This window comes from Opisthocomus hoazin, chromosome 5 (assembly GCF_030867145.1).
Source record: "Opisthocomus hoazin isolate bOpiHoa1 chromosome 5, bOpiHoa1.hap1, whole genome shotgun sequence".
Classification (NCBI taxonomy): Eukaryota; Metazoa; Chordata; class Aves; order Opisthocomiformes; family Opisthocomidae; genus Opisthocomus; species Opisthocomus hoazin.
Genome location: NC_134418.1, coordinates 45,534,721 through 45,547,709, shown reverse-complemented (window position 1 = coordinate 45,547,709; position 12,989 = coordinate 45,534,721). Strand labels below are relative to the sequence as shown.

The 12,989-nt window shown below is 37.4% G+C and overlaps 1 protein-coding gene across 15 annotated transcripts in view; it reads left to right on the top strand.

Moving 5' to 3' along the window:
• The first annotated feature begins 81 nt into the window (after positions 1 to 81).
• The window catches only part of ANAPC10 (anaphase promoting complex subunit 10), a 190,828-nt gene continuing 177,920 nt past the window's right edge, over positions 82 to 12,989 (top strand). For 14 of the 15 annotated variants that reach the window (XR_012764018.1, XR_012764016.1, XR_012764014.1 and 11 more), the window contains exons 1-4: positions 82 to 166; positions 6,574 to 6,690; positions 8,089 to 8,179; positions 8,964 to 9,084. Coding sequence is in view for 10 of the 15 variants with exons in the window: in XM_075421068.1 (XP_075277183.1) it covers positions 6,576 to 6,690; positions 8,089 to 8,179; positions 8,964 to 9,084 (327 nt within the window). In the remaining 5 variants the exon portion in view is untranslated. Of the gene's footprint in view, positions 167 to 2,858; positions 2,907 to 6,573; positions 6,691 to 8,088; positions 8,180 to 8,963; positions 9,085 to 12,989 lie in introns of all 15 variants that reach the window. The other variant, XM_075421061.1, reaches the window with a different exon arrangement.

The window sequence follows — 12,989 nt, the reverse complement described above, 5'->3', positions numbered from 1 at the left end:
ACCTCGCGCGTGGCTCTGCGCGTGCGCTGGCCCGGAAGCTTCTTTGGCGGGCGGGCTTCGGGCCCTGGCGGCGGGCTGAGGGGGTTCGTGCGGCACTTGCCTCGCTGCCGCTTTGCTGCCCGCCCCCGCAGCCCCCCTCATCCGCCGCAACCGCTTCGCGGATCAGGTGGGGACCTTGCTCCGTGCTGGGGCTGGGGCTGGGAGGAGGAGGAGGAGGAGGAGGAGGAGGAGGGGGGGGGGGGGGGGGGGAGGGGGAGGGGGAGGGGGAGGGGGGAGGGGGAGCGTAGCTCGTAGCCGCTCTTCCCCTGGGGGTCGCGACTTCTCCCGGGTCTCGCCTCAGGTGTCACGGCAGCCGCGGGAGCTGTGGCTGTGCCCGGGCGGGAGCAGCGGCTCGGGGTGAGGGGCTGGGCCCTCTTAGCCGGGTGCCTCCTGTGGGTGCCTGCCTCGGTGTGGGCTGGCGGGGGTTGCGTGGTCTGGTGGCGGGTGAGGCACAGCCGGCGCGTTCCGTGGGTGGGTGTTGCAGAGTTATTTGCCACGCTGAAGTGCCCGGGGGACGCGGCGTGATACAATGTTGCAAAACTAATTGATTAGACTTAAAATCGTAACTAAAAGCCTTATAAATAGGGCGGGGGGGGGGGCTGCCAAGGAGCCTGAGTGAATGCAGCTTGGTTTGTCAAACTGACTTCACCCTCTGGTCACCGTGTTTTTATGCAGACTGATTTGACTTAATGTAGACACTTGTAAAGAACGGCTTGCATCCCGTAGAGAACAGCTTATATTCTTACTACGTAACTTTGGAAGTCTGGGCTTGTACAAAAATAAGTTTTGTCTTGTTTTCTTTTTTAAATGTATTTATTTAGATTGATTAGGGATACATGTATTAAAATTGCTAATGTAGTTATCTTATGCAGTTGCTCTAATTACCTTAGTGAAATATATTTATGTTTGTGACAATGAAAGACTTAAGTCATTTTCACTAATAGGCTGAAAGCAATGTAGTGAAGGCAGAGTAAAAACAATAATGTTTAAAATTGTATTGAGACAATAATCTGAGAGACCAAATGTACAGGTGAGCTAGTTGTCAAAATAGGATGCTGCTGAGCACTTACTGTCGTTATTATACATTAACTGACCATCGGTAATTTGAATGTTCAATGTTGCAGTTTAATTGTACATCTGAATAAAAAATACAGAAGCGTAGTAAGAGACTGGTTTCTGGATACATCTTGAGATCTTTAAAGGCCTTAAACCAACAAGAGTCCATCTAAAGAAAATGAGAGCAGGGGAAAGAGCTTGTGAGGTAAAATGAGTAGTGCAAGTATCAAAGACAGGGAATCTAAGATGTGAAATGACCTTCTGTTAGGAAGAACAGGAAAAACAGTCTTATAAATCATGGATGTTGTAAAAATGCTGGAGCAGTCAGTGGAGCCCATCTTCATTTGTGTTGGAGAAGTTGTAGTCAGATACTTGCTAAAACTGAATAAAATGATATGATGGGAATGCAATCAGAATAATAATTTTAAAAAAAGAGCAAGGCTAGCTGAGCTTTGACCCCCTGAAAGATTCTGAGGAGGTGGTTTTGGAGGAGAATTTGTCAGTGATTAGAAGACAATTAAAAACAATGTGCAAAGAGAAAATGGACTAGTTTGGACCAAACTTTTTTTACAATAGCCAATGCAGTTTGTGAGGAAGGAATATGAGGGGTTTGTCTTGAGTTTTACAGAGTTTCTGCTGTTGTCTGGGTTGATGTTAAAGACACGCTACTGAAATGTGGTCTAAAAATAATTTTTTGTGAGATCTTGTACAGGTGGTTGAAAAATTGCTTTTGAAGCTGACTTGTAAATAATTCGCTTAAACAAGGATGTCACAAAGTGTCCTCTTGGGAAGTTCTGTTTTGAGTGTATTTTAATTGTTTTCTGTAATGGTGAACAGAAAATATCTATGTTGCCAAGTTGGAAGGATTGCAAGCACTGTACGGCTCAGGGTCAGAATTCAAAATGATCTTGAGAAGGTTGGTAACAGATTGGAAATCAGTGTAATGAAGTTCAGTTAACAAGAACTGAGGGAGGAAGAGAACACAGGGAGGAGAAATCAAAGGCATAATTAGCAGAAAGGATATTGCTGGAGTAAGCAGTATCCCAAAAAAGCATGTGAACACTGTAGTGCATAGTAAATTAAATATTAATTGATTATATGATGTCCTTTCAACTAGACAAATGTTATTTTGGCACGTTAACAGAGGTGATTAAATACAAAGACAAGGAAAGCGATTGCTCCATTGAAGAAGGGCCCCAGCTAAGGTGGTATGGCTATTTTGTTAACCATAGTATGTAGATTTCTAGATTCTGCATGAGTATTAGATTTATGAAACTTGGTTTGTGAGGGGGAACTTGAAAGGCATAGGCACACAAGAAAATAAACTAAGCAAATTTGAGGAGTGCCCTCACATCCATAGAAGGGTTGCTATGTAAAGGCTAGTGATTAACTAGTCTTCGAGCTCTCTGTAGAGCAAGTGAAGAAATCATGCTTGTTTTTAGAAGGTAATACTTGGGTTGGATGTTAAAGCAAAACGTTTGGCTTTTAGGTTGACAAAGCACCAAAGCTGGCTGTCCACAAAGATTATGAAATATCTTTTGCCAGGGAAATGCCTGGCCAGACATCTGTTGAGGACAGTCTGGTCTCTCAAAGGTCCTTACAGGTGTGTATTTAAACAGTTCTGTGTGTACTAACATGGTGGAATTAGAAATTTTAATTGGAGAAAACTGCTTTGGAATCTGCAAAAGTTTCCTTCAGCCTGGATTTTTATGGAGCTGTAGTAGGAATGGACCGTGATATGTCCTTCTCTATCTTCTCTTCAGTGTGTTGCGGAAGAGTATGCGTGTGCTTGGTGAAGGGGTTTCTTTCAGGTATGCACCTTTTAAAAGTGTCTTCCACTGATATACTGAGAATGACCGGTCTGTTTTGATGGTGAAAGGTAGACTGATGAACCGTGTAAATCTGTTTCACTCTGCTTATAAACTGTACATTTGTTACAGCATCTTTAATGGCTGCTGCTTCAAAGGGATGCTCTCTGGAAAAGAACTAACTTCTCTGAGGGAGATGCTGAGGGATAAAGGGTTCAAGGAGTGGGGGCGGGGAAGATTAGCTGCCTTCTTGTCTTGATCAAAGTATGTGCATACCATATAGTGGAAGGTGGCAAAATGAAAGTGTGACGTCGATCACGTCATTAAGACATTAATATTTTAATATTGTTAATAAGGAAACAGCAGCCTGTTAATGATCTTCTGGAATAACTGAATTGGAAAATTTGACATGTTTCCAGCCAATGCTTCTATAGATGCAGTGTGTCTTTCCATTTTTCAGCAGATGTCAAGAAGGGCTTCTAGACATATTACTTGTTTTTCTGCAACCTGGAAAAAAAATGAGAAAAACCAATTCTCGTTCCATTATCTTCTTGGGCTAAGAAAATGTTTTTTTGTTTAAGTTTTATTTGGTGACTTAAATTACTTCTAATGTTACGTATTTGTGCCTTGTCCAAAATGACTACTAAAATGCCTGAAAGTGTTACTTGAGTGAGCTGGCCTGTTGCTGTATTATTTTTCCTCAGTACGTCTGTCAGCTTTCTGCTTTTAAGATTCTTAGAGTATTGGTAATCTTCAGCAAAGCTGTCCAGAATGTATTGTTACTAAGCTGGTTAAACAGAAGTTTTGTCATGAAAAACTGACTTGATTAGTTCAAACATTAAATATTTTCAGTCTTTCACATCAGTAATGCACGAGTTGTGGTTAACTTATTTGCCATCAGTAGTTTGGAGTTGAAATCTGAATCTTAAGTAGCTTTGCCTGTACATAGAATGAAACAAGCTCAGTTTAAGACAGTAGAAAACTTGAATGGCATTTCTTGCTGTATGTTTCCGACCCCCAAAATATGTGCCTCAAACATTTGTGAACCAGTGCAACTTAAGTCTTGGCAGTGTTAAGTTATTTAGGGCTTCCCTGTGTGCGCTGAACCTTGGAAGAAATCTTAACATCAGTGTCTTAAGGGATTCTGCGTACTTTAAAATTACAGTAATTGTTCTAAAAGGCATGCGTAGTCAACTTTCTGAGGTGATCTGAGTGTACAATGTAATTTCTGTGATTTACCTTATTTTGGTGGGTTTTGATGGCATGTTTGCATACTCCTTATGTATTAAGGTTGAGCTTTTCCTTAATCTGACAATAGTTGTTTCTGGCATGAAGATGTCACTGTCAGATTTGGAGTTTTTTGTTAATTTTTCTCTTGAAGTCAAAATAATAAAGGAGTGTGAAGACTACCTTGTGATGATATTCAAGAGATGTATCAAATGAATAATGTAACTTAACTTTGTGAAGTTGAATTTTCTAGGTATGTTTTTAGAGGAGAGGAGAACAGCATTACTGGTTTCTGTGTAAATGTGAGAATTAAAATGAGTGCAACTCAACCTCTCTTAGTTGGTTCATTGTCACAAAAGCAAGAAAATAGCGCAGTTTGGACTACTAGGTGATCTGAGCTTTAAGATTCTGTGTCCGGGAAAATAGTCTCCCCAGTGCTTAATAAATATAATTTAAATTTTGGTGTTGGACTAGATGGTCTTTAAAGATCCCTTCCAACCCAAACCATTCTGTGAAAAATGTTTGTTTTTCCTGTAGGTGTGAACTAAGTGTTTTTGTAATTTTTTCCAAGACTGTTTTAAATTCATAAAAGACTAGAATACTTGTGACATTGCGTTTTATTGAAGTTGCTATCAATAAATTTAAAGTTGTATTGAGTAGCAGCTACAGTAAGTTACTTATTTTCCATTCTAGTCTATAAACTGTTCTACATATTAACAGGCTTGTGGTGTAGCCAATTCAGTAGAGAACAACTATGTTTTAAAGAGCCTGTTGTGAATACTTGATAAAAGTTTTAAAACAGATAATGTAATATTTAAGTACAGTCACTGGGGAAGATTTGTGTGCTACTGTCTAGTTAAAGGAATGGCTAAATGGATTGCCTGTTTCTCTGTTTTTATTCACAATATTTTTCTGCATGGGCAAGGACTTTAAGATATCTTGTTGCATGAGGTTTTTTAGTCAGATGGCATTAGGATTAGTATATCTGTGAATTATATGAATATATATGTGATATCTGTAGGATTAGCTGTGTAGTGTTCAACCCAATTTTCTGAGAGGATGCTGTTTGAACAGGGCTTTCTATCTGTGGCATTTTGTGACACTTGCTGTTGTCAGTACTTAGATTTTACTATACATGTAATTATTTCTATTTTATGGTAGTCAAGACTGCAATCTCGTGTATGAGAAAGCAGCAAAAAACCTGGCAGTCTGTCTCAAGCCTGTGTTTGCAAAATGAAAAAAAAAAAAAAAATATAGGCAAGGGCAAATAGCAAATGGTATGGACAGCGATTTACACTGCAGAATTCGGATTTCCTGTGTCCGACAGTTTTTTAGCTGCAGAGCTATTCTTACATAGAAAATCTTGTCTCTGCTTTGTATCACTTCTGTAATGGGTAAGGTCTGGATCCTGTGGATACCAGCCTAGTTCAGTACCTCATTTGCTATCTAGGAGAGGTACTGGAAGACTTTTTCTGAGATTTAGCAGAACATAATATGATGTCATGGATGTAAGCAAAGGATTAGAACTCACTCTAATTTGAGTCTTGAGTGCTTTACATTTTATTTTTTTAAGCTTTAATGTAGCTCCTTGTGTGGAATTTATGTTTCTTTGGAATCTTTTGTTGTTGTTGTTTTGGGAAAACAATCTTTTAAGCTACCCTCTAGGAAGTAGTGAGGTGCTCTATACTAAATGAAAACCAACTTGATTATGTCGTTGTATGTATGGCAGTAACCTAGGTGTTGAGACTCAGTGTGATTACTTGAGCAGTGAAAGTCACAGGTTAATGATTCCAGATGAAGTTGTGAACTTAAGGAAATGAACCATGGATAATTGTGGCAATAACCAGTCCCTACCAAGGTAGGGACTACAAGATTTGTTTAAACTCTGGTTTCCTATTTTCAAGGAGAAAGTATCTCCAGGAGTACAGGCTTGCTCTAGTTTCTGAATAGACTTCTGAACAGGCTTCTGAACTTGCAGATTAAGAAAACTTACGTGTATGGGAGGGGGGGAAAGAAGTTGTATTGCTAGCCATTAAGTCCACAGGTTCTGTTTTAATTTCTTAAAATCAAACAAAGCCGCAAAAAAGCCAAATTCTGAAACCCTGACTGACTCTGTATGTGTGGATTAGAACAATACAAGTAAAATATGTTTCCAAGTGTGTACTGAATTTTTAAGGACACAAAATTTACATGTATGTGGAACCTCTTATTTAAAGATATATTTTATTTTTTTACTTTCTCTATATATTATTTCATATCTAGAAATAAAAGGTTCTACAGACATGCAAAAAAGTGTACGCATATGTATAAACCACAAATTCCGTAGACTATTACAGAAGTGTGAGGCCAAAGAATTAAAGTGTCTATATGAACAAACACAACCCTTGAAGTTTTCCATCAAGCTAAAAATATATCAACTAACTCATTTGTTTTCTGTTACTAGAAATGACTACCCCAAATAAGACACCACCTGGTGCTGATCCAAAGCAGTTAGAGAGGACTGGTACTGTTAGAGAAATAGGCTCACAAGCAGTTTGGTCTCTTTCATCCTGTAAGCCAGGTAAGATCACAACAAATGATATAAAAAGCTGAATGTATGCTTTTCTTCTTAAAATACATAATGCTCTATGTTTTGATAAGAAGACATACATACAGAGTGTAGCAGTATAACTGCTGTATGGGTAGCCACTACAAATAATTTTGGCCTAGTCTATATTTGATGCAATATGAAAGTTATAACTATATCAGAAATCCTACAATGAGGAAATATATTAACAAAACAAATCTTTTACCAATTTTGTGCTAATTTTTTACTTGCACAGTGAACAAACTAGACCATGACAGTAGAAGCACACCCAGCACTGTATAATTGTTTCTATGCTTTGGCATTTTGCCTGGGTATCTTCAATTTTTAACTTAGAAAACCCATGCAGCTGGGCAACCTACATGTTCTGTCTAAATTTTGTGTGGACTCAGCCATTATGGTGTAGCTCCCTAAAATCCTGAAAGTAGAATGAAACTATTGTAAATGGTCCTGAGGTGCAGTTAATGGTAGCTTATACGTGCTCAAATTATCTGAGAATCTGTATTCTTTTCATTTGAGATGGTAGAGTTGCTGTTTCAGAAATATCTGTTGGGAATTGATCTGGTGGCTTGCTACAGCCTACAGTCAATGATCCCTTTATGTCATAAAATTGTGCTCAGGCTGAATGTCTTTGGCCTGATAGCCTGATATCTTTCTTGGAGAAACATATACAGTTTAGTTGCTTCAAACAGAGTGAAGGTAATTTCTTTTATTGCAGATTAAACTTCGGCTACTGAATTAAAACTGCAGCTAGTGTGGGTAATCAATAAAAGGATGTGATTAGTAAAAGGGCAGATAATGAGGGAATGGAAAAATAAAGATTTGGGGTTGTTTCTTTAAATGTGACAACATTAACTTTCAGGAATACTGTTTTGGGCATCTATTGCTTGTTCTAGCTACTAACTTGAAAAAGTAAAAATATTTCAGGAGACTACTTGAAAAGAAAATGTTATATTTGGCTAAAATTTTATAATGAATGAATGGTCTTTGCTAGTGATTTTCCTTTAGTTCAGCATTTAGATTACAGAATAGGTGGAAAAGCCTAACCATTAAGTATCGTTCGTGCAATTAGTATGAATTACTACTTAACCATTTGAAATTCCAGGACATGTTGAATGGTTTCAAACCCCACAGACGTCAACAGGAGATAAGAATGTAAAGACACTCCAGTACTGAGCTTTGATTGATAGATTCCCCGGTTTCAGTTTAGTGTCACAAAAGTGTAGTCACAACTTGGATATCTAGAAAGATTTCCTTATATGTTATAACTTAGGATACATGCTTTAGTTTGTAACAGTTGAAGAAGAGTTATGTCTGTGATGTCTACATCACAGAAATAGGATATTCAAGACTATCACATTTTCTTTTTCTTAGGATTTGGAGTGGATCAGTTACGAGATGATAATCTAGAAACTTACTGGCAATCAGATGGATCACAGCCTCATTTGGTGAACATCCAATTTAGGTATCCAAAATTACTCTATATGAGTTAGGGTGTTTTGTATAGCTTTGTATTGATTACCGTTCACCAAGATAGGAATTTTGGAAGTGCAAGGACTTCTGGGTTAATCGTGTTACCCAACTGGTAAGAAGACAGATAGCATTTATAAAAATGAGGTTTTAAGATGTTATGGTTACTAAATCCCTAAATAAGCAATAAAAAGGAATGTTTAATAGTAGGTCACTTGTAACGGTTTCACATTTGCCTACCCAAGGTGACATTTTTCTCCTGACTTTGTCTTTGAGTGTAATTTGAAGGGTTGATTAAAATAGTCCTGTGTGAGTTAACAACTGATTGTCCGAGAAACCTTTTCCTATTCTGTTCTGTGTATGATGCTTTCAGTCCTTTTTCTTTAATCGAACTCTTAATATGAGGTTAGATATTTGTCACCTTTTTTATTTGCTTTCTGGAGAACTCTTTGGTATAATAGTAGAGCCCATATTTGAAAAGCTAAACCCATGCTTCGTCACATACAAATGCTTATTTGGCATCTTGGACTTCTGTTGTATTTCTTGGTGTACTGACACTTTGGAAGGCAGACAAAGAAGAACAGTGAAAATCACCTCTATGTGCATAACTTAATGTGGAAAAACACCTAGCTGCTTAGCTGCCAGGTTCTTACAAATAAGTAGACACACTTGTATTAAGTTTTAGAACATTTAACTCCTTAGTTATTACAAACTAGCAACAAACTCATCCTGAATGTTTTTCTTTACGATCCTTACATAGCTTTTGTTGCTTCTTGCAGAAGAAAAACAACAGTGAAGACACTATGTATTTATGCAGACTACAAATCTGATGAAAGTTACACTCCAAGCAAAATCTCTGTCAGAGTAGGAAATAATTTTCATAATCTCCAGGAAATCCGGGTAGGTCAATGGCACTTTGCTTTCTATATTAAAATAGTCCTCTCTTACTAGGACATCTGGTGTAGTAAAATTGTTTTTGGAGGTAAAATGTGCCATGGAGGGGGGTGGAAAGTCTGGATTTATTTTGATGTTTGCTTTTATTTTTTCTTGTAAATTTACTAGACTGGTTTCTGTTTTTGTCAGGCTCCATTACCAACAAGGTTATAACAGACTTGATATATAGATCTTGTAATGGAATAGAGAGTGGAGTTTTACACAGCAGGGCCGTTTAGAATGGTTAAACTTCGATCTCACTTGAAATATCTGCCAGCCCTGTGCATTGCATACATCAAAAGGGAGGCTTGGCTTTTAAATACTTGTGTTTTTAGATGTTTTTTTAAAAAAAGGTATTATTTCAAGTTTTCAAGAGTGGGTTGCTCAGCTATTGAATCTCTCCAGGAATCAGAATTTAAAACTAGAGATTTTGGTTATGACTGTGTATGGTACATAAATATATTTGGAGTCTGGAGTTCATTTCTGGGAGGATGCACGTACTCTTATTAAGTAGTAGCATTCAATTCAAAGCTCCATTTGAGACCCTGGCAAAAAGAAATTGGGACACCAGGCCTGATCATCAGTTATGCAAAGTTTCTTTGTATTCTGCAGGTTACGGAAGCTTCGTAGAAGTGAGAATCTGTTTGTATTTCCTAATAGCTTCCTCTAGCCATTACTGATGGTGAGAGCTAGGGGAATTGCAACACTAACTTTTCTAAACTCATATACAAAGAAAGCAAGATACCAATTTAAATGGAAGTCTAATGTAAATTACAATCAGATGTGTTCATAAATGATGTTTTGCTTTTGAGTACAGTTTCTAATCTTTTGCGATGCTTTTGCAGTCAGAGATGTAGAAATCTTGGAAGGGATGCAGTATTTTGGTTTCTAACAATATGATGTAAAATCCAGTTTCCATTTCTGTAGATATGACATTTGATGCTTAAGACTTCGAATGGGGCATAGATTAGTAGTATTTTGTTAATGTTTTTATTTACAAAAGTGTAGTAGTCAAACCCAGTGTTTTTTCATGGTGACACTTCTAGCCAGAAAATGTTTCTTTGATGTGACAACAGACATAAGATTTGAGTTGCTATAACTGCTTAGTTTTGCTAGCCTTTTGGTAAATAGTAAAAGCATATTTAAAATAATCCATGATCTTTATAGAAGTCCACCTTGAAAGCTAATCAGGTTACTCATGAGCAGGTATCTTTTGCTAATTTTGAGTTATGGTAACCTCATGTTTCAGATTCCTCTTCTCTGGAGCTCAGCAGCTACTGGCTGATAGATAGGGAAGGTTTAACTTGCCTCCCTTATATGGCAGGTATTACAATAACAGAAGGATCAGAATGACAAGAAAAGGGAGGTGCTTAAGCAGTGGTTTGAATTTTTACTTTTGGGATTTTTATTGTTTTCACTTTGTTTTTCAGTTGATTGAAGTCCCAACAAGAGCAACTTATAAGTAGAAAGTTGTAGATGCAGTGGCAGTAGAAAGTGTAGTAAACATGTATGCCTCAATGCTAGTCATGTTAGTGCTATGTATATATGTTTTCAGTGATTCGTGATGTTCTCAAGTTTTGACCTATACTTTTATCCTAGATCTGAAATGGAAGGGTCTTAACTCTTTTTTTTTTTTTTTTTAAATTAAATATTATTTTGAAAGAAACCAATTACCACATTACTTTGAATTTCATAAGCTGCAAATTCTGGCTTTTAATCTTCTTAATTGCATCGTAGTAATTTGGGAGTTGCACTTTGTATAACTGTTACAGCAGCCGGGTCTTTTCCTGTGTGAGGCTACGGGTCTGTTTTCCCGAGTGTCCACTAGATGTCATTGTTGTCCTTAATTAGCAGTTTGATTGTGTTCTTGTAGTCTACCAATAACTAAATGATTATCCTTTTATAATAAGGTTTAGTACAGCATTATACGTATAACTTCAATAACTTAAGTTTCTTATACAGTGTTAAACTTCCACTTTTGAAGATATACATGTTATTAAAGATCTATAGAAACAATGAAATGCATAATAAGCATATTAGTCTCCTGCAGTTTCTCAGGCAATAATTCTTTAACTCTTTTCTTGCTAAACACGGGATTTTATATGTAATGTACTTAGTTAAAAAACACTTTTAAATGAAAAAAGTTACTAGTATCTTTTGTAGTATATTAATATGACTGTTACATGTTGCATGAGAGCAGTAATTCTTATGTGTACCACATGCTTTTTTTACTTCAAAACTGAGATGAAAATACAGGCAAGCAGCTTACTAATGAGGTACAATACTTCAATGCTGTAAAATACTAGTAAGTAACTTTTTCACCACTGTAATGCTAAATATTGCAATCAATTTTCATATTTTCTAAACTACCTGATACTCAGAATGTGTTTCTTAAAGTTTCCTTGAGTCCTGAAACTTTCTCTTTTCTTCAGCTTCTCTGACCCATAGGCAGGTTATTAAAGCAGCGTGAACTGTTATGAGCTCTTTAGAGAAATCTGCTTAATTATAAAATGATTCTATTTGGCTTCAGGACTGATTAACTGAGTGGAAAATCCAGCTAAATCATTTTATATTTTTCCATGGATGTTTGCCCAGCTCACAATGTCTAATGAAAGTCCTATGATGCCTCCATGTGTTTTCTTCGTAATGGTCTCATTTTCAAAACAATGCAACGTGCTGTTCGACTAGGTTTTATCACTAATATGAGATTAGCTTTCATTTGTGATCTAATATGTAGGTATATCTTTTTTGGAACCCAAGGTGATGATATTTTCTGAATAAAAGGTGGGAGGTTTTTTTTTCCCCTCTGAGAAACAAGTCATTTGTACCCTGTCCTGTGGGTGAGAGCAGCCATCATAATCTGGTAGTATTATTCCCTTGCTCAGCTGGAGGAACTACAGTTAAGATGTGTGCACTAAGTCTTCTCTTCTGACTGAAGTGCCTGTTTTATCAGAGCTGTCAAGCCTGGAGAGCAAATATTTTCTCATTTTCAGTCTGAGAGTTCTCCCACATAAGGGTGCAAACAGTCTGGATGGAGAAGATAGAGGCATTTTTGGAACAGCATCCAGACTCTTCAGTACGTGATTTAAGTTATTACACTTTCTCATGATCCAGAAATAACCTGCCACATAGGATATGAGTGAAATGTTGGCTGCAAGAGATCTGTGGTCTCTTCACACGTGCTTGTTGCCTTTGTACCTCTCAAAGACATTTAGGTCATCAGCAGTTCATCTTGCCAGAAAAAGATCAAGTGTTAATGATGTTAAGTGTAGGCAGGATTTCAGGTTATATTCGCCTAGTAGTTTCAATGGCTTCTACTGTCAGCCTATAATGTAGAAACTTTACACAGACAAGACACCTGTAAACTCTTGTATTAGCCAGTTCTGTATCTTTGGATATGAAAGACACTCTGGGAAGGTGTGGGTCACACTTTCTGGAAGTAGTTAATTCTTGCATTTGTTCACATCTGAGAAGTGACTGGTGTTTAATCCCAAAATTAAAGTTGCTCTAAAAGACAGAACACCTCTTGAAAGAGACAAAGTCTTCTATTCTGCTGTGCCTTGTAGAGGGCTCAACAACAGAATGTGGCGTAAATATCTTGGCTGTAACTAGGTAAGATGCAACTAGACAGATATAACTTCCTTCCCATTTTAGTAGGAGTTAGTTCTTCCAGCAAACTTTTTGGACTTTTGCACGATTTTTGGAGTCGGATGTTTTTCATTTAGTTTTTTGTGTAGTTCTGAGAAAATGGCAAGCTTTGTGATAGGACCAAACCATTTCTAGCGCATGGAATTGCTATGTGTACTTTGCTTTTCAAATTGCTTAAGGGTAGTAATAATCCACATGGCAGTTAAGATGTATTAATGTTCAGG